The 22,637-nt window shown below is 48.4% G+C and overlaps 1 protein-coding gene across 4 annotated transcripts in view; it reads left to right on the forward strand.

Moving 5' to 3' along the window:
* Positions 1-22,637, forward strand: part of CUX1 (cut like homeobox 1) — a 1,380,044-nt gene that overhangs the window by 476,077 nt on the left and 881,330 nt on the right. For all 4 annotated transcript variants that reach the window (XM_078679377.1, XM_078679375.1, XM_078679376.1 and 1 more), the window contains exons 6-8: positions 2,236-2,359; positions 2,612-2,688; positions 17,006-17,072. In XM_078679377.1, coding sequence (XP_078535503.1) covers positions 2,236-2,359; positions 2,612-2,688; positions 17,006-17,072 — 268 coding nt within the window. The remainder of the gene's footprint in view (positions 1-2,235; positions 2,360-2,611; positions 2,689-17,005; positions 17,073-22,637) is intronic.

Genomic DNA, 22,637 nt, shown 5'->3' on the forward strand with positions numbered 1-22,637 from the left:
TGTCCGCGGTCTTGCAGCTCAATGCCGGATCTGGGAACTCACCAGGCCATTTTGAGCATGCAGGCGCGGTCACAGTCCAAGGCTCAAACAGCTGCATAAGAGACCGTAGGGCCCTCAAAGTACCCCGCGGACGTCGCCAGGGTACTAGCTTGGTTACCCAGCGCTGCGCGTTTCCATCTCCCAGGGATGTACTGTTTGAAATCATTGATGAGGCAAAGAATCTGAAGAAAAAGCAACTTATCTTCGGTAACAGTAGTTCCCTTAAGGAATAAATGAGATCAAGGGGTTGTATGCACATGCGTAGGTTTAGAAAAAGGGTAATATGAAATTGTTAGTTGTACTATTGCTGACATGAGTAATGTATTAATAAATGTGGATTTGCGTATTTTTGATTATATGCCAGCCACGTTAGTGCTGATGTGAATAGCCCATTGAGAGTTTCTTCTGACGAACATTTAAAATAATCTTTTGTTTGTCATGGAAACCAACTGGAGTCAAGAAGTGTACATGGACGTCATTTATTTCAGATTATTTTCATGTAATTCTGCTTCTTTATGGAATAGCGATAAGGTAAGGGCTGAATAGGACTGGCTTTAGTAAATGAGCCTTGTTGAACTCCATGGTGTGCAGTGAAAAGTGGAATTGAAATGAAACGTTGCCTTTGTTGGAGTTAGGAGATATACTTTCGGATACTCTATAAATGGTAAACTTTTTAAGCATCAGTAGAAGTGTCTTGTGATAGACTGTGTCCAAAGATGCTGATAGGTTCAGCAAAAATAGGGGCACCTCTCCATTTTGATAATCCGAGATGGATATCGAGACAGATTTTTTTGATGTTTGGCGGTTAATTGTTCCTTTTATCAAGGCCTGAAAGAATGCTACTTTTCCGGTTACTTTTCCTAGATGTCTACCATTAGACATCTGTCTGTTTTTAGCTAGGTCTGATGGACTGAGGTTCTGTTGGTTTCATGAAGGGGACCGGACCTGGAGTACGGAGTGAAAAGTTCCTGTGACTGAGGAGTTGTTGAGTATTTTTTTGCCTCCAAGGCTGCAGATGTGGTAAGTAAGATGGCTTTGATTTTTTGTGGGAGCCAAGATAGATACCAAAGAAGCATGCCTTATCCTTCAAAATAATTATTTTTGTATTTCTACAAAGGAATTCCACTTTACCAGTTGTCTCAGTCTCAGTGAGGAAGAGGTAATGAGTATATTGGCAATAAAGGTAGTATTCATATACTTGGCACTTTATTCAAGAATGCATGGAACAGTGCAGGAGCGGTATACCAGTTATTGGTTGCAGAGTTTGGGGAATTTGGGAGGATCTAAAGTTAGAAACAGTAAAGTTGATGAAGGTAGAAAAATATGCCTTATGACCGTACAAAGATTCATAACCTGGCAAAGAAACAAATAACATAAATGTGTGTGTGTGTGTATATGTGTATATATATATATATATATATATATATAATGCAATTAATATATTTCTTTGTACTCCATGAACTTCACCACTAAGACTATCATGAGGCGTTCCATAACGTTGGAGTTATAAAGCCAAGTCAGGTACTAAAACCTGTAGCTGGTCTTAAGTTTTGCGGGGCGCGGGTTTGACAACCAAGTGTTTGGAGCCAACTGCGAGATTTCCAGAATGCACTATGTGCATGTTTCAACAGTTCGTTTGTGTGAATTTATCACCACCGTAACAGTATTATTTGATGCATTTATTTAAAGTCACTTAAAGTATAAATGCTGCATTTTCCGTGACCAGTTTGTTACGTACAACTGTACCTTTGGTCCCACGGGGAAAGTGTCTCTGCCTGTCAGCTTGAAGAAAGCCTGATTTTATGTGCAAACATTACTGTAAATAATTAGGTTTATGCTCAGATGTGTACTCAAACCCATACCAGCACCTTCATTCATATCCACTGCATTCTGGGATGATTGGAAATTAGTAAACACAATTATATGATATTTTTTTCTTTAATTTTACTTGTGCTATAGAAATACTATCTACGTTTTCCAACATAATCCATTGATCTGTCTGAATGAAAGGTTTACATTTCAATCTAACATTTTGGGTGTAACAGTTTTCCGAAGGGACTCGTAACCATTGATTTTCTGTCGCGGTTCACAAGCTGAATCTTAAAGCACAGTGGTCTGCAGAGACCAGCAGACGTTTGTGCTAGAACTACACGGAGTTATGTAAAGTAAACCATTTTCTTCACTGTTTTTCTGCAGAGGTTACAATCAAAGCACTTAAAGAGAAAATTAGAGAATATGAACAGACTCTGAAAGCCCAAGCAGAGAATATAGCTCTCGAGAAAGAACAAAAGTTACAAAATGACTTTGCAGAAAAAGAAAGGTAGGCGATCAGGCACTATTAATGTCAATAACTGCATTGCTTTGTTAGAGAACATGTTCTGTAAATAATGTCGAAAGTGATAGCTGGTGTTTTGCTGACGTGTTGATAGCTGAAACTGCGTCTGTCCGCTATAATTACTTGTGTCATATGTGATTGCAGATGGAGTGATGAATATCAACAATAAGCCTAGGTTAAAAGATATTTGCAAACCTTGATTGTTTTTTGTTGTTGTTTGTTTTTGTGTGAATATAGAAAATTTCAAGAGACGCAATTATCTACATCCTCAAAGCTTGACGAAGCTGAAAGCAAAATTCAAACTCTGCAAACAGGTTTGGCATTTTTATTTTTATTCAACTTGGTTAAGGCATTAAGGATTTTGTGCTGGTCCTAAAGTTTTGTTTAGCCAGATACATGTATTGTGCATGTAAATATTGCATTCTTTTGCATATGTAGAAATTCCGTAACAGCTGGTTCATAGCATTCATTTATATTACTCGCACTTTGAGCTCCTTTGAGCTACATTGCCTACTGACATTAGTAAAATGTGTTTGAATTCAGTGTTTATAAAGAGCGCTGGTATTTGGAATATTACAAAGCAAAGTCCTCTACAGCACTGCAAGTCTAGTTATGCTCACCTAGCTGATGAGAGAGGCATGTCAGTAGTCCAAACTCCACCGTCCTTCAGTCCTCGCCCTTCCCTGGAAACCCTGAGCAAAATGCCATCCAGGAGTGAAGTCAACGCCTTAGCGTTGGGAGCTAGACCTAGACATTTACCCATATCAAATATAGCTCCACTGGCCAAATTGCAACATTAAATTGAGCGCATTTCTTTAATAGTGAACTTTGTCTATAATGAAGCAGATGCGAACATTGACCCAAACCACACTTTGGTAATTGTTGCAATAGATTAACATGAACAAAGGTACTCCTAAGGCTCCACTGTTGACTCATGGTACTAAATCATAGTATTGTATCCCTTAAAAATCTTACCATAGGGTATCTTTTGTAGAATGACGTGCCCAGTAAGGTCTCCCAAGGTTAATGAGAATTTGCCTAGCCTTAGTGCTGGTAAGTTCCAATTCTATTAAGGACTCGGAGGCGAGGATTATGCCTTCTGTAGTAGGGGATCTCTCTGTATAGTCATAATCTAGTGAATAGTCCCGCCCATGTGCGTGGACCCCGGCAATCAAAAATAATCTCTTAAGTCGTCAAAAAATTGCAGAAATGCAAAGACACTTAAGAGAAAATTTAAAGACAAATAATGCAGCCTATATCCACAGGCTACACTGTCCAGTACTTCAACTAGAAATTCCACCAAAAATCCACAAACAGCAAAGCCTGTCCAGATTTCCCTTGCAGTTACTGCCAAAACCCCTCAGAAATGATAGAGAGGAAGGCCTGGACAGACAAGCCCCATAGGCTGCCATTATGTGGCTTAAACAGGATACTGTGCCTTTAAGGAAACCTTCTAGAACCTTCTCCCAGTATCCCAGAATGCATAGCAGGTCCCACTGACTTCAGTTCTTTTTTCCGGCTCCTGATTACAGGACCCTGGCATTGAGCTCTCCCTTGTTTCAAGGGGTTATTGCATATTTTGGCACTTTTGTGTGTTTAAAAGTGTTGTAGTTTACTCTCTTGGTGTTCTCTTTCTCTTCTGTGTGCTGCTTCAGGTGTTTTAGGGCTCTAAAATGCCTGGACTCTTTGTGAAGTGTCCAGCATGTGAGAGGAAGAAGGCCAGGGGTGATCCACATGATCTCTGCATCGTCTGCCTCCCTGAAGATCATGTCCCCAAGGAGTGCGTCATCTGCCAGCAGTTTACCACTCGTACTCTGAAGGAAAGGGCGATGATCAGGCTGTCTGGCCTTGAGGAGAGGCGTCTGCAGGCTGCAGGTGGGTCTGGGCAGTCCGGGAAGGTTCCCTCTGCCTCGGCTGAGGCCTCTGGGGGGCTCCCCAGAGGCAGGAAGTCCAGCAAGCGGTCCCGGTCTCCGTCGACGTCGATAGCTTCGACGACGACGTCGAGAGGGATGACGGCGGTGTGCTCCCCTTCTCCCCGGGCCTCCGGGTCGAGACATCGGGACGACTCGACGTCGAAGGCACCGCGGACGAAGCCGCCGTCGACGTCGTCTTCGTCGTCGACGTCGAGGGCTTCGGGCCGACGTCATGGACGGAGCAGGCATCGGCGCTCGCCGTCGAGGCGACACCGCCGGTCGCCGGCGAAGCACCGGTCGACGTCGAGGGGATCCTCGGCGTCGAGAACCTCTAGACGGCGGCGGCGACGCTCGTCGTCGAAGAAGAAGGACCGTTCGAGGTCGCGGAGGCGGCGTTCGACGTCGCAGAGGAAGAGGTCGACGTCGAGTCGGCGCTCGACGTCGAGGGATCGGCGTTCGACGTCGAGGAAGAAGAGGTCGACGTCGCGGAGGCGGCGTTCGACGCCGGAGTCCCGGAGACGTCCGTCGACGCCGGTGAAACGGCGCTCGACGTCGAGTAGACGGAGGTCGACGTCTGGGAGTCGGTCAGTCTCTCCAAAGCGTCGCAAGAGGGATTCTAGTCCCAGAAGTCACACTGCTTCCAGTGGAGGACGCAAGAGGAAGCGATCGCCAGCTGAAGGGGCGGGCTCTCAGCCCCCTTCGCCTAAAGGGTCAACGGGCACTGTGTACACTGCGGTTTACACTCCTTCTCGGCCTCGGTCGACGCATACTCCTGTACCTAAGGTGGTCACTCCTCCTCCTCCTCTTCCCAAGGAGGATCCTCCGACACTGCCTCCACTTCCAGCGGACGACCCACCGCCGCCGGTACCTCCACATGGGTCAGCCCCGCAGCCGAAGGTTCCTCCGCCGAGGTCCACTTCTCTGCCGTTTTTGCCTGTGCCCCCTAAGGGGACACCTAAACCTGCACCCAAGGAGGCTCCGAGGAGGACCCCCCCGCGGAAGCCGGTGGGGCGGCCACGGACTGGCAGGTCTCGCTCTCGCTCTCGCTCTGGGAGGCGGGACAGGTCGCGACACAGATCGTCCACGCGGTCGAGACGCCGCCATAGGAGGTGCCAGTCTCGATCCCGTACGGGATCCTCTGGTTCCGGGGAGCGTTCTCCTACCCTGTCAGGATCACCGGACACGAGGGTCTCCCCAATTGATGACCTGGTGGCGTTCCAGGATGTCCTCTTGAGGGGCGCTGCGAAGCTGGGCATACCCCTGACGGTGCCCACGCCTAAGACGTCGGTGATCTTTGAGACGTTGCACCAGAAACACTCGTCTCGCCCTCTCCTACCTCTGGTACCGGGCCTGGAGGAGCCAGCTATGGACCTTTTCCTCACCCCCGCGGTGACAAAGGCGGCGCCATCTAGACTGCTGAGGAAGTACCGGGCCCCGGATTCGGATCCGGCTTTTCTGAGAGCGGAACCCCCTCCGTTCTCAGTCATTGTGACGGCGGCACGCAAACAACATGCCTCCGCTCCGTCATCCACGGTCCCCCCGGATAAGGAGTCCAGGTGGATGGATTCGGCAGGGAGGAAGGTCTGTGGTACAGCCGCCACCTCCATGAAGGCTGCGAGATGCCACGGCGCTGTTGGGTCGGTACGCCCGCTCCCTCTGGGACTCCCTTGAGCGCTTTGCGGAGCACTTGCCTCGTGAGCAGCGTGAGGACTTTCAGGAAGTGCTGAGTGAAGGGATGCTGGTGGCCAACCAGATCATCAGCGCGGCAGCGGACTCTTCCCTGTTGGCTGCTCATGAGTTTTGCCATGGCATCAACCAAAGACGTCACGCCTGGCTCCGTCTTACGTCCCTGAAACCGGACGCACAGCAGAGGGTGGCCAATCTGCGGTTCTCCGGCAAGTCTCTGTTTGGGCAACATGCGGACGACGAGATGGCCCGCATGAAGGCGGAGGCCGAGACGCTCACGGCTGTGGGCCTCGAGAAGCCTAAGGAGACGAAGAAGACGTACCGCCCTTTCCAACGGCGGTCCGGTGGGCAAGGCCGCGGACGTGGCCAGGCTTCGGGACATTCGCAACAGCAGCAGCAGTTCCGTAAGCCGTTCCAGAAGCGCCAGAGGGGCAGGGGAGGCCAGCAGTCGCCTCCGGCGCCCAAGGGCCAGGCTGGGTCTAGGCCCTAGGAACTTACTTCCCCCGGATCCGTTACCCACTCCGGTAGGGGGAAGCATCCAATTTTTTCTGGCAGAGTGGAGAAAAATTACTCAGGACAAGTGGGTGCTGAATATTGTTTGCAATGGATACAGTCTTCGGTTCACCAGCCCGCCTCCATCGATTCCTCCGGTCAGCTCGCGGTTTCAGCTGCTAGAGCTCCAGGTGGAGGCCGATACCCTGTTAAGGAAGAGGGCGATAGAAGACGTGCCTCTGTCCCAGAGAGGAAGAGGCCTGTACTCCCGATTCTTCCTGGTTCGCAAGAAGGACAAGAACGAGTTCAGGCCCATTCTGGACTTGCGACAGGCAAACAAGTGGATTCGCAGGGAAAAGTTTCGCATGCTGTCGTTACATCAGATTTATCCTCAGTTGCAACAGGGGGACTGGCTCTGCGCCATAGACTTACGAGATGCGTACTTCCATGTGCCCATTGCACACAAACACAGGAAGTTCCTGCGGTTCCAAGTCGGCACCAATCATTATCAATACACCGTACTCCCATTCGGACTGAAGTCTGCTCCGAGAACATTCTCGAAGTGCATGGCGGTGGTAGCAGCGCACCTGAGGAGGAACAAGGTGTTTGTCTACCCGTACCTGGACGATTGGTTGATCAAGGCAGCCTCCTTCTCGGAAGCGCGAGAACACTTCCAGAAGACGTGCGTTCTCTTGAACAAACTGGGGTTGCACATCAACATGGCCAAGTCTGTCCCGACTCCGGTCCAATGCATACAATACTTGGGAGCCTCCATCGATACGCTGTCAGCAAGCGTGTCTCCTTCGGAAGAGCGACGATTATCTCTCCTTCGGAAGGCTCAGGCTCTTATGGCGACTCCATCTACAACAGTGAGGACGGTGTCGTCTCTGCTGGGATCGATGGCCTCTTGTATCTTCCTGACCCCGCACGCACGACTGCACATGAGACCGCTGCAGGAGTGCTTGGAGGACCAGTGGGATCAGAGGGTAGGATCCTGGGACGACAGGGTTCGACTGTCTCTGCATGCTCTTCAGTCTCTGAAGTGGTGGTGTTCGGCGGGGAATCTCCTCAGAGGGGTTCCTTTTCACAAGGACATTCCCACGCAGACTGTCGTGACGGATGCTTCTCTCCTGGGATGGGGAGCGCACTCCGGGACTCTACAGATTCAGGGAACGTGGTCACCAGTGGAGGCCACATATCACATCAACTTCCTGGAACTCAGAGCTGTTCACTTGGCACTGAAGGCTTTTCTTCCGTCCTTCCAGACCAGCTCCCTGCTTGTGCAAACGGACAACACTACCACGATGTACTACCTCAACAAGCAGGGGGGCTCGAGATCCCGCACTCTGTCCCAGGAGGCGCAGGCGATCTGGCATTGGCTCCTGGCCAGAGGACTGACGATCACGGCTTCCCATCTGCCAGGTGTGCAGAATGTTCAGGCGGACGAACTCAGCAGACTCATTCAGGAAAACCACGAATGGGTCATAAACGACGAAGTACTGGGAGAAGTCTTCGCAAGGTGGGGAACTCCAGACGTAGATCTGTTCGCCACCGCCGAAAACAGCAAATGCCGAGACTTCGCCTCCAGGTACTACCAGCCGGGGTCGCTGGGGAATGCGCTATGGATCAGCTGGTCGAACAGCTTTCTGTACGCTTTTCCACCCATTCCCCTGATTCCGGCGGTACTCATCAAGCTGGCCCGGTCCAGGGCTCGGATGATTCTCATTGCCCCGGAGTGGCCCAGGCAGTGGTGGTTCACGGACCTGCTTCACCGTTCTCTCCTTCCTCACATTCGGTTGCCGTGCAGGCCGGACCTTCTCACGAAGTTCGGGGGGGCGGATGTTACACCCCAGCCTCTCGTCTTTGAGTTTGGCGGCATGGCTCCTGAGATAGTGCAATATGGACATCTGAATCTGCCCGACGATTGCATGGACATACTGAAGGAGTCTAAGAGACCTTCCACTAGGACTTCATATGCTTACAAGTGGAAGAGATTTTGTATCTGGTGCCAGTCCAGGAACCATGACCCTACAACCTGCAAGGAAGATGTCATCCTTCCTTACCTTTTGCATTTGGCGCAGTCTGGCCTTAATGTTCATTCCATTAGGGTTCATCTTGCTGCATTGACTGCCTACAGGAAATGCCCTTCACAGACTTCTTTTTTCCAGATCCCTGTGATCAAAGACTTTCTAGAAGGATTGAAGAAGGTGTTCCCTCCTGTCAGGCTTCCCTCGCCTTCATGGGAATTGAATGTGGTGCTGTCCAGATTGATGAAGGAGCCTTTTGAACCCATTCACAAGGCTTCGTTGCAGCACCTGTCCTGGAAGGCGGCGTTCCTCGTGGCCATTACATCGGCCCGCAGGGTGAGTGAAATTCAGGCGTTGTGTTGTACTGAACCTTATACGGTATTTCATGCTGCTAAGGTTGTGATGCGTACTCACCCTAAATTTCTTCCCAAGGTTATTTCTGATTTTCATGTCAACCAGACCATAACTTTACCTACGTTTTTTCAGAATCCTTCCTCTCCGGCGGAACGTTCTTTGCATTCCCTGGATGTTAGGAGGGTGTTGAAATTCTATCTGGATAAGACCAAAGACATTCGTAGGTCAGACCAATTGTTTATCAATTATGGATCAGTCAGGACGGGTCTTGCTACCTCTAAGCAGTCCATTTCTAGGTGGATTGTGTCCTGCATACAATTGTGTTACCTAAAAGCTAATAAGACCTTAGGAGGTAAGCCTAAGGCTCATTCCACCAGGGGCAAAGCTGCCACGACAGCCTTGCTCCGTAATGTGCCGATTGCAGAAATCTGCAAGGCCGCCACTTGGAAGTCGGTTCATACCTTTGCTAAGCATTACTGCCTGGACTCTGATGCCAGGGCAGACGCTCAGGTTGGGCAGGCTTCGCTGCGGAATTTGTTCGCACAGTAGTGGCGTTATGTTCTTTCTCCACCGCCGCTTTGGTGTGGGGATGGGCTTGCCATTCTATTCACTAGATTATGACTATACACAGAGATCCCCTACTACAGAAGGAGTAGTTTCTGTCCTGTAACTCCAGTTCTGTAGTAGGGGTATCTCTGTTATAGTCATAAGCGCCCGCCCTCCTCCCCGGTGGAGAATTGTTCATGTAAGTAATGCTACAGGTCTGGCGTTTTACGCCTTCAAAAAGAACTGAAGTCAGTGGGACCTGCTATGCATTCTGGGATACTGGGAGAAGGTTCTAGAAGGTTTCCTTAAAGGCACAGTATCCTGTTTAAGCCACATAATGGCAGCCTATGGGGCTTGTCTGTCCAGGCCTTCCTCTCTATCATTTCTGAGGGGTTTTTGCAGTAACTGCAAGGGAAATCTGGACAGGCTTTGCTGTTTGTGGATTTTTGGTGGAATTTCTAGTTGAAGTACTGGACAGTGTAGCCTGTGGATATAGGCTGCATTATTTGTCTTTAAATTTTCTCTTAAGTGTCTTTGCATTTCTGCAATTTTTTGACGACTTAAGAGATTATTTTTGATTGCCGGGGTCCACGCACATGGGCGGGACTATTCACTAGATTATGACTATAACAGAGATACCCCTACTACAGAACTGGAGTTACAGGACAGAAACTACTCCTTCTTCCTTCACTTTATTTTTTCACAGCAGCAAGAAAGACAAAGTAAAAAACTACTTTTCCCATGAACACTCGGGAAACAGGAAAAACAAACATAAGTCCTTTGTCGGTCTTCACAACTCTGGCAGCTCCCATCATGCCCCACTGCTACTTCCTCTTTCTTCGCGCGAAGCCCATGTTCCGGCATTCTCACGCATCCTGTTTGGGACCTTCATTCCCTGCAAAAAATCACACAGTCAAAACTGCTCTTCTCTGTCGCATATCATAGCACCTAAAGAAGAACAACAGTGCATAGCAACAGTAGACATGAATGCAAATTTCGTAAACGCATTACTTACATTACATACGGGGAGGGTCCGCTTTCTGGAAGCCATTGGGAGGGATAATCCTCGCCTCGGAGTCCTTAATAGAATTGGAACTTTCCAGCACAAAGGCTAAGCAAATTCTCATTCTATGGCAGGACCGGAGGCTTCGGATTATGCCAGTTCAAAGCTTGTCGACAACCAGCCGAGCCACTTCTAACACTGGCTTAAAATAAAACCTCTTAGGACCAATCGGCCGCTCTCGTTAGATCCTCTAGCCGAGCTCCAAGTGCAAAAGCTTTGGAGGCCATAGCTCCTCTTGCTGAATGCGCACCAAATTGCTTAGTGTCAATCCCTGCCTCCTGCATCACCCAACGCACCCATCTGGCGATTGTTGGGGAAGAAACAGCCTTGTACGGTTTCCCTAGGGCAATGAAGTTGACGTTCGCCCGGAGGGCGAGTATCCTCACTCATATCTTCGTAAGCACGGAGTCACTGCACAACACACAGTTTAGGGGAGCCTGGAAAAGCTGGGTATGAAATAACGCGTGTTAGGGTCTTAGTTCGCCTGCTCACCGTAAAAGAGACCCCTTCCGGGGAAAAAACCCTGGCCGTGATGTCAAGAGCTCGTACGTCCAAGACTCGCCTGCAGGACACCAGGCACAACAACATCGCTAATTTAGCTGTGAGTTCTTTACGGGAAAGAAACCTGTTTGCCTGCCAAGAAAGAAACAAATTCAACACTCTGTTAACGTCCCACAGGACAGAGTAACGCGGTTCAGGCGGCAGCGAGAGGCGGATACCTCTCAAAAGCCTGCACACCAACGGGTGCTCCCCAATCGGGGAACCCTGCACCATGTCATGACCAGCCGAGATTGCAGAACGGAAGGTATTTATGGAACGATAGGCCAGACCCTCTTCCGCCAAACCGGCCAGGAAGTTAAGGACATGGACTACATCCGCCCCCCACGGGATCAAAACTCCGTCGCACACACCAACGACGCCATCTATGCCAGGCTGATCGATATCTCTTAGTCGTGCCCACTGCCCAGGCCTTAGAGAGCAGGTCCTCTGCTTTTCCCGAAAGGCCTGGGAGCGTCCAGCGACACCGGAGATCCTCCAGGCCATCAGCCACAGTGAGCCGTCTTGGACTAACCGGTGAGGAACTCCGTACGGATTGAGGAGAATGTGAGGAGAGTGGGGGAGTAGGATTGGAGAATCCCAGGAAAGTTCCAGTAGAACCGGAAACCAAACTTGAGACCTCCACCATGGTGTAATCATCACCACCTGCGCCGATTGGCGACGCAGCAACGCTGACACGCGTGTTATCATTGAAAACGGGGGCAACGCATACCCCTGTTTTCCCGACCAGTCTTGGAGAAAAGCATCCGTCGCCTCCGCAGACGGGTCCGGGCACCAACTGAAGTACTTCGGAAGCTGATGGTCCAGGCGTGACGGAAACAGGTCCACTGAGAAGGGACCCCACCGGTCCATCAGCTGGGAGAACACCTGAGGGTCCAGCTTCCACGCGCTGGCATCCGAGAGGTGCTGGGAGTGCCAATCGCCACCTCGTTCTGCTGACCCGGCAAATAGTCAGCCGTGACGGACACCTGATGGTCCAGGCAAAAGTGCCAGAAGTCCCTCGCAAGGTCCGCCAACATCTTGGATCTGGTGCCACCCAGATGGTTGATATACCGGACCGCCGATACGTTGTCCATCCGAAGGAGGACACAGGACTGCACTCTGTCCTTGGTCCAACACTAGACGGCGAAGGATCCCGCCAGCAATTCTAAGCAGTTGATATGCAAAGATTGCTCGAGGTTGGACCAAGCGCCCCCCCTGTGGAGAAATCTCCGCATCTGGCTCCCCAGCCCGAACGACTGGCGTCCGACTATCACTATGTCCTGGGCGGAGCTGAAAATCGCACGGCCATTCCAGGCCTCCATGTGCGTCACCCACCACTGCATCTCGTCCCTCACTTCCTCCGACAATGGAATCAGTTGAGAGTACGTGAGGCCTTTCCTGAGATGGAACGCCTTCAGGCGTTGCATGGCCCGATAGTGAAGAGGGCCCGGAAATATGGCCTGAATTGAAGATGACAACAGGCCTACCAACCGCGCTAGATGACGCAAGAATATCATTGGCTTCGCCAGGGTCTGGCGCAACTTGTGCCTGATCTTCGCCATCTTCCTGGCAGGAAGACTCAAGGTGGAAGACACCGAGTCTATGTTGAACCCGAGAAAGGTCGCGCACTGGACAGGGATCAGAAGCGACTTCTTCTTGTTGATGACGAAGCCCAAACCCTGAAGCAGGTCGACTGCAAACTGCAGTTGGGACACTAGCCGCTCAAGACATTGGTCCATGAACAACATGTCGTCCAAATACACTATCAGTCTGATACCCCGCGTTCGCAAGGCCTCCACTGCCGGGCGTAACACCTTTGTGAAGCACCACGGCGCCGAGGAGAGCCCGAAAGGCAGCGTGGTGAATTCGTAAACTTGACCGTCCCACTTAAACTGGAGAAAACGACGGTGTGGAGGAAAAACCGGGACCGCCAAGTAGGCGTCTTTTAAGTCGAGTCTGACCATCCAATCTGACGGGCGCAACACATCCATCAGGAGGTGAATACCCTCCATCTTGAAATGGCGATATACCAGCCATCCGTTGAACTCCTTCAAATTGATGACCGGTCGACGGCCCCCGTCGACCTTGTCCACCAAAAAGAGATTGCTGAGGAAACCGCCCGGATGCTCGCATGCGCAACAAATCGCCCCTTTGTGGAGGAGGGCGGCAACCTCTTCGCGCACCAAGTCTGCATCGTGCTGCGAAAAGGTAATGGGGCGGGGACGTTGAAGCTGACACAGACGGCCATGGAACTCCAGCTGGAAGCCCTGAACCGTCTGCAGCACCCAAGTGTCGCTTGTGAGAGAAACCCACGCTGCGAGAAATTGCGCTAAGCGCCCCCCCCCAACCCGCAAACTCACCTCGTCCAGCACCTTGCTGCTGGCCTCTCTGTCCTCCGCGGCCTCGAAACTTCTGTCCTCTCCTGGGGTAGAAATGATTGAAGCGGGCATTGTCCTAGAACTGCCCTCTTCCGGAGCCTTGCCTCCTGTCGGAGCTGGTGCCACGACCGAACGAGCGGACCCTGCCACGTCCGGCCCCCTCAAAAACCCGAGGGGCAAAACATTTTTTAATATTGGACTGAGCCCGGTACAAGGAAGTAAAGGTTGCTACAAATTTACCAAGCTTTTTTATAAACGGATCTCCGAAGAGACCGCCCTGAGCCACCGCGCCAGCCTCCGAAGAGGCAAGGTCACCCAACTTAGGGTCGATCTTAATCAGTAGTGACCTCCTTCTCTCTGTAGAGAGGGCACAATTGTCATTGCCGAGAAAAATAATGGCGCGCTGCGCCCAATTGGAAAGAACCTCCGGGATATAAGATCCCCTGACACCTTGGCCTCCTCCGCCATGTCAAGAATCTTAGTCATGGGGCCTACTGCATCAAGCAGCTTGTCCTGGCAGGTGCGCCAGGACCTATCTATACCCTTCCGAGGGTCTTTGACGAACTTAGCCAGGAATGTTGCCATCTTCTGATCGATATCCGGGGTCATCGCCACCTTTCCCTCTAAGGTAGGGCGGGGACACTCCGCCCAAAGGCGGCTGCGAGCGTCCTTGTCTACGGGCTTCCGAAGACGGTTCGCCACGTAGTGGGCCACTTTATCTCCCGGAACCCAGTCTGAGGACCGGGGGTGTACAATATCATCCGGGTCCAACATGTCCGAAGGACCTCCAGACGAGGAAGGCTGGGACGGGAGCCACGACCTAGAGGAGCAGGCTTCTTCATCCGTATCCGGAGAATCATCGTCCTGCTGCGGCTCCGGGGACATAGTACGTGGGGTGGGGGGGGGGCACCTCCACAGGGAGGACGGGAGCGGGTTGGGTCACTTCGTGCGCCATAAAGGCGCTCTTAACTCTAGCAAAAGCCTCTGGGTCCACCCCCTCGGTGCAAGGCTGCTTGGGGGAGGGGGGGGGAGGTTGGGGACGGAACGGGATCCAGGGCCGGGGCCGCGGCAGGAATAAGTGATGCCAGCTTCGCATACGCCTCATCCAACCGCGCCGAAAGGCGCTCCTCCAGGGGGACCATGGCCTGGTCTATCGCCCTATATATGGAGTCCATCGCCTGGTAAAAGTCGTTGTCCCAGGGGGCATAATTTAGAGGGTCCTCCTCGGGGTACTGGCCTGACTCCCCCTGCATAATGAGGTAAGTTGGGCGTTGCAGGTCAAGGGAGTAACAGCGCAGCGAATTCCAAGAACCCTCACGGGCACTAAATGTAGCCTGGGGACAGCCCAGAAGATATGGGGGCACAAAGGCACACAATTTAGGGACTCACCCTGGGGACGCTGCAGCCCTCTAACTCTCAGGGCATACCCGGTCAAAGTGTCCCCTTGCGCCACCACACGGCGCTATTGCGACCCCTCAGGGTGTCAAACCTGCCAAATGTACAACCCACACTGGGCGTTCAAAACTGGGGAACAAGCCTAATTACGACCCTACAGGGTGTCCGGACCGGGTGATCAGGGCTAGGTCCAGTGGTGACAAGCGCGCCAAAAACGCCGCATTAAAAACGCTCCTCGGCGCTCTGGTCACCAAGAGAGAAGCCTGCCCCCTAGCGGTGGGAGAGCCACACAGCGCTCTACTGGGGCGAAAAATCGCGTGAGGAGCGTAAGAGCGTCCGACGATCACACAGGGCACCTGTAAGGGCTAAAACACACCAGCGCTTGTAAAATTACAAAAACGCCAACCTCACAGACCCCAAAACCCCAGGAGAGAGAGAAAAACACACTTAACTTGCTGCTGAGCAGCGAAGAAAGAGGAAGCAGCAGTGGGGCATGATGGAAGCTGTCAGAGTTGTGAAGACCGACAAAGGACTTATGTTTGTTTTTCCTATTTCCCAAGTGTTCATGGGAAAAGTAGTTTTTTACTTTGTCTTTCTTGCTGCTGTGAAAAAATAAAGTGAAGGAAGAAGGCATAATCCGAAGCCTCCGGTCCTGCCATAGAATTCCGATTTGAAGACTGATGGTGATGTCTTCAGTTCCCAATCACCTCACCTCCCAATATTGTACAAATGACAATGCCTCCTCTATATGTCCATAAAATGTATTGTATGCAAAGTGCCGAAAAATGCAAAACAGCAAAAGCTATATCAACCTACTTCTCTTTCCCGCTGACTATCACATAAAGACATGATTTTTCTGTTATGATGCTCTTTCGTGCCTTCATCCTGGTCAAGTTGCCTTATTTACTCCTCAAACTTTATGTAGCCCTAATTTTTATATCTGTCTAATGACCAATGCCTATTGTCCTTTGATGAAATGTTACTGTTTGTAACGGATTCCATCAAAATTTCAGTTAGCAGATGGAATCAGTTTGTAACTGATTCCGTCATAAGTTCAGTTAACTGAAAGTGTAAATAAACAAATGTAGCTTAGTTATCAGTCTGTCATCGGAAAAAAACAATCAGAAAATTAGATGTTTGTTTTAAAGAAGGAACTGGAAAGGGCGCACTCATGTAATGTAAGGGCTGTGGCTGCGTATTTGTCCTAACGAAGGCCTAGTACCTACAGTGAAACGTGTAGGTGATGCTGTCCTTGTTCTTATAGCTCTCTCCCTGATTAAGATTCGAAAATTCCTGTTATAGAAATTGACTTACTTATTAATGGGTCTTCTTCTTTGCCAATTTTGAATATCATTTACTTTTACGGTATTTAGTGTCAACTTTAGCATTGGGTTGCATTTCCATCCATTTGTGTTTCTGTATACTGTTCTGCTTTAACTTGTGCATAGTTTGTCTACATAACTGATCTTCTAGAGGAAAGTTTCCACACTGTCCTCACATTTTGCAGTTTGAAACAGATTTCCCGCGCTAAGAGTTATTGGAAAGAACCCATGTTCCACAGTCCGCCTTCAGCCTATCCTCTCTACATTTGGGCTTCATGATGTGAATCCTCACACTACAATGACAACACATCCATCGCCCCCCCTTAAAACTTAGCACCCCTTTATTGTGTGCTACACTCTGGAAAATAACCATCGGAGTGGGGAATGTACAAGAATATTAAAAAAGTATAGAGTGTTTTCTTGCTTTCCAATCGCATTTATATTGAGTGCTTAATATATCCATACACTTGAGGTGGGCTCTGGTAGTTTATATGATCATTTCATACACATAGACTAACACCTCAGCTCAGAAATAAATTATTTTGGTGTTTTAACTTGTTTGATTTTGGAACTCTGTTCATTGTAAAGCGCTCTGATATCCGCAAGGATCTTGTTCGCGCTAAAAATAAATAAATAAATAAATTGTATTTTTTTGGGAAGAGGCGCGGGGATGCTGCTTACTGGTGTCTCCAAGGGATAGTAATTACAGAGTAAAACGTAAATATTAAACATCTTAATAGCAATCGCAATCTCAATAGCAATTCTAAACGTTGGATGAGATAAACGAAGACCATTCTCTTCCCTGCTTTTTGTGCCAGGTCCTGTGAGCTCTTCTTTTAACTAGTGATTGATGTAGGCAGTATGATTCGCTTTCTTTCAGTGCATAACCCACTCTTTGACTTTGTATGCTTTTAGCTTTGGAGAAAACCCAGTCGGAATTATTTGACCTGAAAACAAAATATGATGAAGAAACCGCAGCAAAGTAAGTTTTAGCAAACAGTTACTTACCCTCATCTTACAGTTGTGGTATGGATATCTGTCGCTTTCAGATATGATTCATGTTGTTACATCTCTCTGTGTCCTAGTGCATTTGAGACAGTGGTTATGCCAAGAGGGTGCCAATAATGTTTGTTAATAAAAAACACCGCTTCAGACGTTATCATCTGAACGATCTGGAGGTTTCTTCCTTTGGCAGTGTGTAGCAAGCGTCGGAGGACTACAGCACTAAGAAAGCAGACTTGTCTTTTGTTTAAAATCGTTCTATTGATTTAGTTCCATCTTGCAGCTACGTCTATAAATGAGCTCTCAAGGTCTTTTGAAGGATTGTAAATGCAAAAGGGAAAATAGTGACCACTTGTTGGGGTACAGTTTCTACAGGTAGATGAGGGAGGACTCCCTCCCATCACCTAACTGTATATCTTTGGATATCTGATCCCGGATATGATAGACGCGGTTGTCAGAAAAAAGTGTATAAATAGGGCTAATTTTATAATATATTCTGGCTAAAATTATGTTTGGAAGGTCGGAGAAGAGCGGATTTCTCAGTCTATAAATCTACTTTTATCAGTCCTCTGTTGGTTTAAGAGGGACAAAGCACTCAAGTAGCAAAACCATTGGCAAGTAACAGCCCTAACCTTTTTGAGGTACCTTCTGGCAATTTTATGGTAAAAGTTAGTTTTATCCTCTGTAAGTTAAGTGCCCAGTGGCTGTCTCAAAGTCTCTCCGCTCCTTTTACAAAATAGCCTGCTTCACTCAGGCAATGAGTTTGTCCGGTCTCCTTCTCCATATTCCACTGTTATTAGGGGAAGTAAGTTAGTGTGTAGGTTTACATCCATTTTCAACCATTAAAAGGCTGTGATTACAGAGTAATATTTGTCCAGATCTCTTGTATGTGCCAGCAGCTTCTGAAAGAAGAGGTTCAAAATTATTTTACAAGCCAAAAAAATCATGAAGGAGTTTCCACAAATCCTTAACCGCTACCGCATTTTCCCGCTGTGCGCTGATTTTTGAAAATCGCGCTCTTTATGACAAAGCCAGCTCGTCATCCGCGTAGCGCAGGTAACGCCCATGACGAGCTGGCTTTGTCATCAGCGCGGAAGGGGCTAGAAGATCAAATATATTCCTCTCACTCATTGAAATAAAAAGGATTCTGCAATGCATCCAATTCTAGTTGTATTCATCTAAAACAAGAGGAATAGTTTTGCAGTGTGAATCTTTTCTGGATTCACATGCTGTGTATAATTTTGCCATCTACTGGTTGGGTTCAGAATTTTCCTCTTGCATAGTAGTACTTTCTTCCTTTTTAGGTCGAGCCTAGAGCAGCGCATGCACTGCTTTCTCGACGTTTAGTAAGGGGGTTTTCAAAGTGCTACCCACAAGCTTTTCCTGGCCTCAAACTTGCATCGCGTGCACGCACGCGCTGGCATCTGCCTTTATTCTCTCTTCCTCCTCATCGCTGACCATTACTTTCACTTTCGCGAGCAAACTGGGACAGTCTAAGAGGTTTCCCTGGCTGCTCTCCTAGTTATTCGTGTTTCTAGGAATTAATGGACAGGCAGAATTGTTTAAATTGTACTAATTTTTTTCTGGCTTGTCATTACTTAAAACGGAATTTGCTCTCCAGGCTGAGAATGCTTGATGGATGTCAGCGGTATCAGTCATTAATGTAATTCCAGGCACATTGGTTAACTAGTTCAGACAGTGCTGTTCCCGCCTTCCTGCGTGTTGCTGTGAGGATCATACCTTTATCTTCTGTCGTAATCTGTTCAGGGAGAGGTTTTACAGGTTTTATGAGAGCGAGCAGGAGAACCCTGTTTAGCTGCCATCTCTAGGGAGAGGCAGGCTCCCCGCTTGGCATAGGTCACCTGAGGGCCATTCCAACAGGGCTCGGTGCGTCGTGTGTGTGTAGAGAAGGCTCCTAGCCACAACATATCATTGCTAGCATGCGTTCGCACTCCCTGTAGGGGGCAGTAGTTTTGGTTCCATAAATACATATACTAATACTTGGATAGACACCACACCGAGTAGTCCCCACGGATCACGGTCCCCATTGTAGATGGTGCCTGTGACAACCAGCACTCAGCACCACATCTCCTGGAACACAACTAGGACATGTGTCGAGCAACAGATGAACATTGGCTCTTGGTGGCCTGAACTAGCGCCTGCAGCATCATCCTTTACTCTTAAGACGCAAAGGCACTACCTTTTGAAGAATTCAAGTAACACATTTTATTTGGTGCTAACTAAGGTTGTAAGCTGAACTATCCCTTTAAATGTGGAAAAGTTACATGCAACTTTCAATCAGTGAAAACGTGTATATGTGTGTGTGTATGGGTGTGCACGTGCGCATGGAGACCTTTTGTATTATGTCTATGTGTGGTGCAGCATTTATCAATTACTGTTTTGGTTATTTTGGGGTCGGAGTTGCAGCTGTGATCATTCAATATTGTAATTGACAAATGGAGTGGTCTCTGCCAGCCCGCCTGCCTATTGTTACCGAATTTTAACAGTTTGTGTGCTTTGCATAGTAGGAAGAGATGGCCCTTTTAACCTTTCAATGTACCCTGAGGGATCTATGGGCACCCTATGATCTAACTAATGTGTACCCTTTGTGTACAGCAGAGGACCGGGTCATCTAAAAAGTGGAGTGCCATGGGACTGTGATCTTCCCAACTGAAATCTGCTCTCCGTGTGCCATGTGCTGTGATTGTTTTGAAGCAACATCTTATTTAATTCAAGCTTGTCAGTGGTCAGAGATACTGGGGCGTACTGACACGTCTGGATTTGAGTATTGAGGTATTTGAGATGTCTGGAAAACAAAGTTCGGGACAGGTTGACAGACTTCGTTTTAGGAATGCCATAGGAGATATTCAGTGGGGCCCTATTTCCCTGTGCAGAATTCTGTATAGCAGAGGATTCCTCATAGGGGAAGAAGAGCTTCCTGTGAAGATGCACACTTTGTTGGTCGAGTCTAGCGCAGCGCATGCGCTGCACTAGGAAATCAACCTCTCGGAATCACTTCAGCTTTCTTTAAAGCTTGTGCATGTGGTGCTCACACACTATTGGCCTTTGCGCCTGGCTTTAGTACACAGTTGGCCAAAGGCGTGTGGATGTCCCAGCTTCTTTTGAAAGGTTTACTCCCAGAGCGCTTTGCTCTCGAGAGCCAGCAGCGGCACGTAGAGGCAATCTGTTTTTCATTAGCTTGGGGACTCTTGTTAATTATTGCTTTCCGCCCATCGCCTCTTGCACCCTTCTGCTTGTTTACTTTGTCAAAGATTTGGGGAGTTCAGTTCAAGGGGCCATTAACTTTTAAAACTTTCATATTTTCATTGGATAATATTCGTTTTGCTTTTAAAACTATAATTTCTGCTCATATTCGAAGAAAACAATCTAATGGATGCAGGGGGTACACACTGCTAACAGATCTGCCACCTGCATCAAGGAAACTGGTAGATCTTACTTTTCATAACACCTAGCTAAAAGTTTTCTAGCAGTGCTTCTGTTGATTGGAGAAAAATACCAAACTCAGACTTGATTCATGATGATGTATTTGGATTAAGGTCAGAAGGTGACGCCATGTAGTGGAAGACTGCATATTCCTTCTACAAAGTCATTATCATGAAAATTGTTAAAGCAGTCAATTCAGCTGATGTGATCCACGACTAAAACTCCCAGAATGCATATGCAGTGTGAAATGAAGTACGTGACTGGAAGGCAGTGTCTGACGCATTGTGTGGTGTTCTTGGTAAAGCACTGCCTTTTGATGACCTTTACTTGGTGGCTTGTGGCAGTTGGGTGCCTTCCTGTGTGTGCACCGCCACTCCCTGCCTCGGTTTCCTCGGAAACCCCGCCATGAACGCGCGAGCCTCCTGCATTGTACTTTATTTGTGGCCTTTGATGTGGCGTGTTCCAGCCCGCCTGGAAGGGATGGCACACTTACCACCTGCCCCGTCCCTCCAGGGGGGCTACTCTTTTAACTCCCTCTCACTTCATTCAGTGCAGCATTTAGTGCACGTCTGACTGCCTTTGAGGTCTTATTCTCTCGGTTTATGGTGAACGAGGTGGTATTTATTTTTGACGGGTGGGTCTGCCCTCTAATTAAATAAACCCATAAGATGGGTGCCTTATAAGAAATGGGTCTGCAGCGAGGCCTCATGATTGTTTCAAGCATGCAGACCAACCGAGAGACTGGCTACTTAAGAAGTATGCTTGATTGGCGCTTCAAGCTGTTCTCCCATCAGTTGTTTGCTGCGGACCTTGACCATCTAGTTTGCACCAGTCACCTAGTGAAGGGAAAACCCCCGGGAGCCTTTGTACTTGGTTAACAATTGCTGGCGGCCAGTTTGGAACTAGTGCAACCAATTGTAAATTTATAAAGGGGCACATTGTACGGTCTGTGGGAGAAGGCAAATGTTCCTTCCGGGAGGCCGCAGCCTGATCTTTTTCTACATGCACAGCCGTGCTTTTTATTTTCGTTTTCTTTGGTATCTCTTCTCAGTTGTATGCCTGTTTTTGTTTGCTCATTGTGGTGGGTTTCCGTTGTCTTTTTTTGCTTTTCCTTTTCTTAGAAAACATTTAAAGCTTTGGTACTTATGGTGCATTGCTACGGATGTGAATGAAGGGCCCATGGAGTGTATAAACAGCTACATATCTGACCACCTACCTGCGTCTAAGAATTATGTAAGGTCTTTGACTCGATAAACCTCGTCAGATCTATTAGCGTAGTTGGTGGCTAGAACTTCACCTCATTACAGAATCAACGTTTCACCATTCTTGGGTGTTGAATTTTTGCGTCAAAGATGAAGGGAGTTGTAGGTTACAATGAGTAACAATCATTGGCAATACCAAGAGGACTCGCCTTTGGGACCTTATAAGTGTTTAGTTATCCAGCACAATATCCTTGGTGCAACAACATCAACTGTTGCATGGTTACCACTTATAAGGTCCCAAAGGTGAGACCTATTGGCTATGTCAATGCTTGTTAGGTCGAGCCTAGTAGCGCATGCGTTGCGAGGCATGCTGTAGCTCCTCAAGTGACAATAATTACACCCCTCACTCCCCATTAGCTCCTTTGTGTGCCTGTCTAAATTTCCTTCCGTTAAGTGGGTAATTTTTGCATTTGTCACACCTTTTGGTACGTGGTTTCTGTCCCTGGCGACTGGCTCGGTTATGAGTATTCTGCCTCCTCTGTCTATTTTGATGCGTTTTTGCACTTTTTTCTTTTTCCGATTGCGTTTGGAACAAAAGCCTTGATCTTATCGCTTTGTCAAGAAGAAGACCGACCCTAAATAAGGAATGTGTTTGTTTTTCTACTCCTTGCAGGAGCCCCTCACCACATTATAGTAGGTCCAGGAAAAACCCCGTGGGCTATGCTATTAACATTGACTATTTATTTGCGTTCCTATTTAAAGTGCTTGGCTATTTCCTAACTAACTGACTTTGTCCCAACAGTACTAGCTCTTTTTATTCAAAACATGATGTTCGCAAAATATAGATTTAAAACATAAATTAAATAAGCAACTGCATCACACTTTCTAAGCTCTACCGT

This window comes from Lissotriton helveticus, chromosome 3_1, assembly GCF_964261635.1.
Source record: "Lissotriton helveticus chromosome 3_1, aLisHel1.1, whole genome shotgun sequence".
NCBI lineage: Eukaryota > Metazoa > Chordata > Amphibia > Caudata > Salamandridae > Lissotriton > Lissotriton helveticus.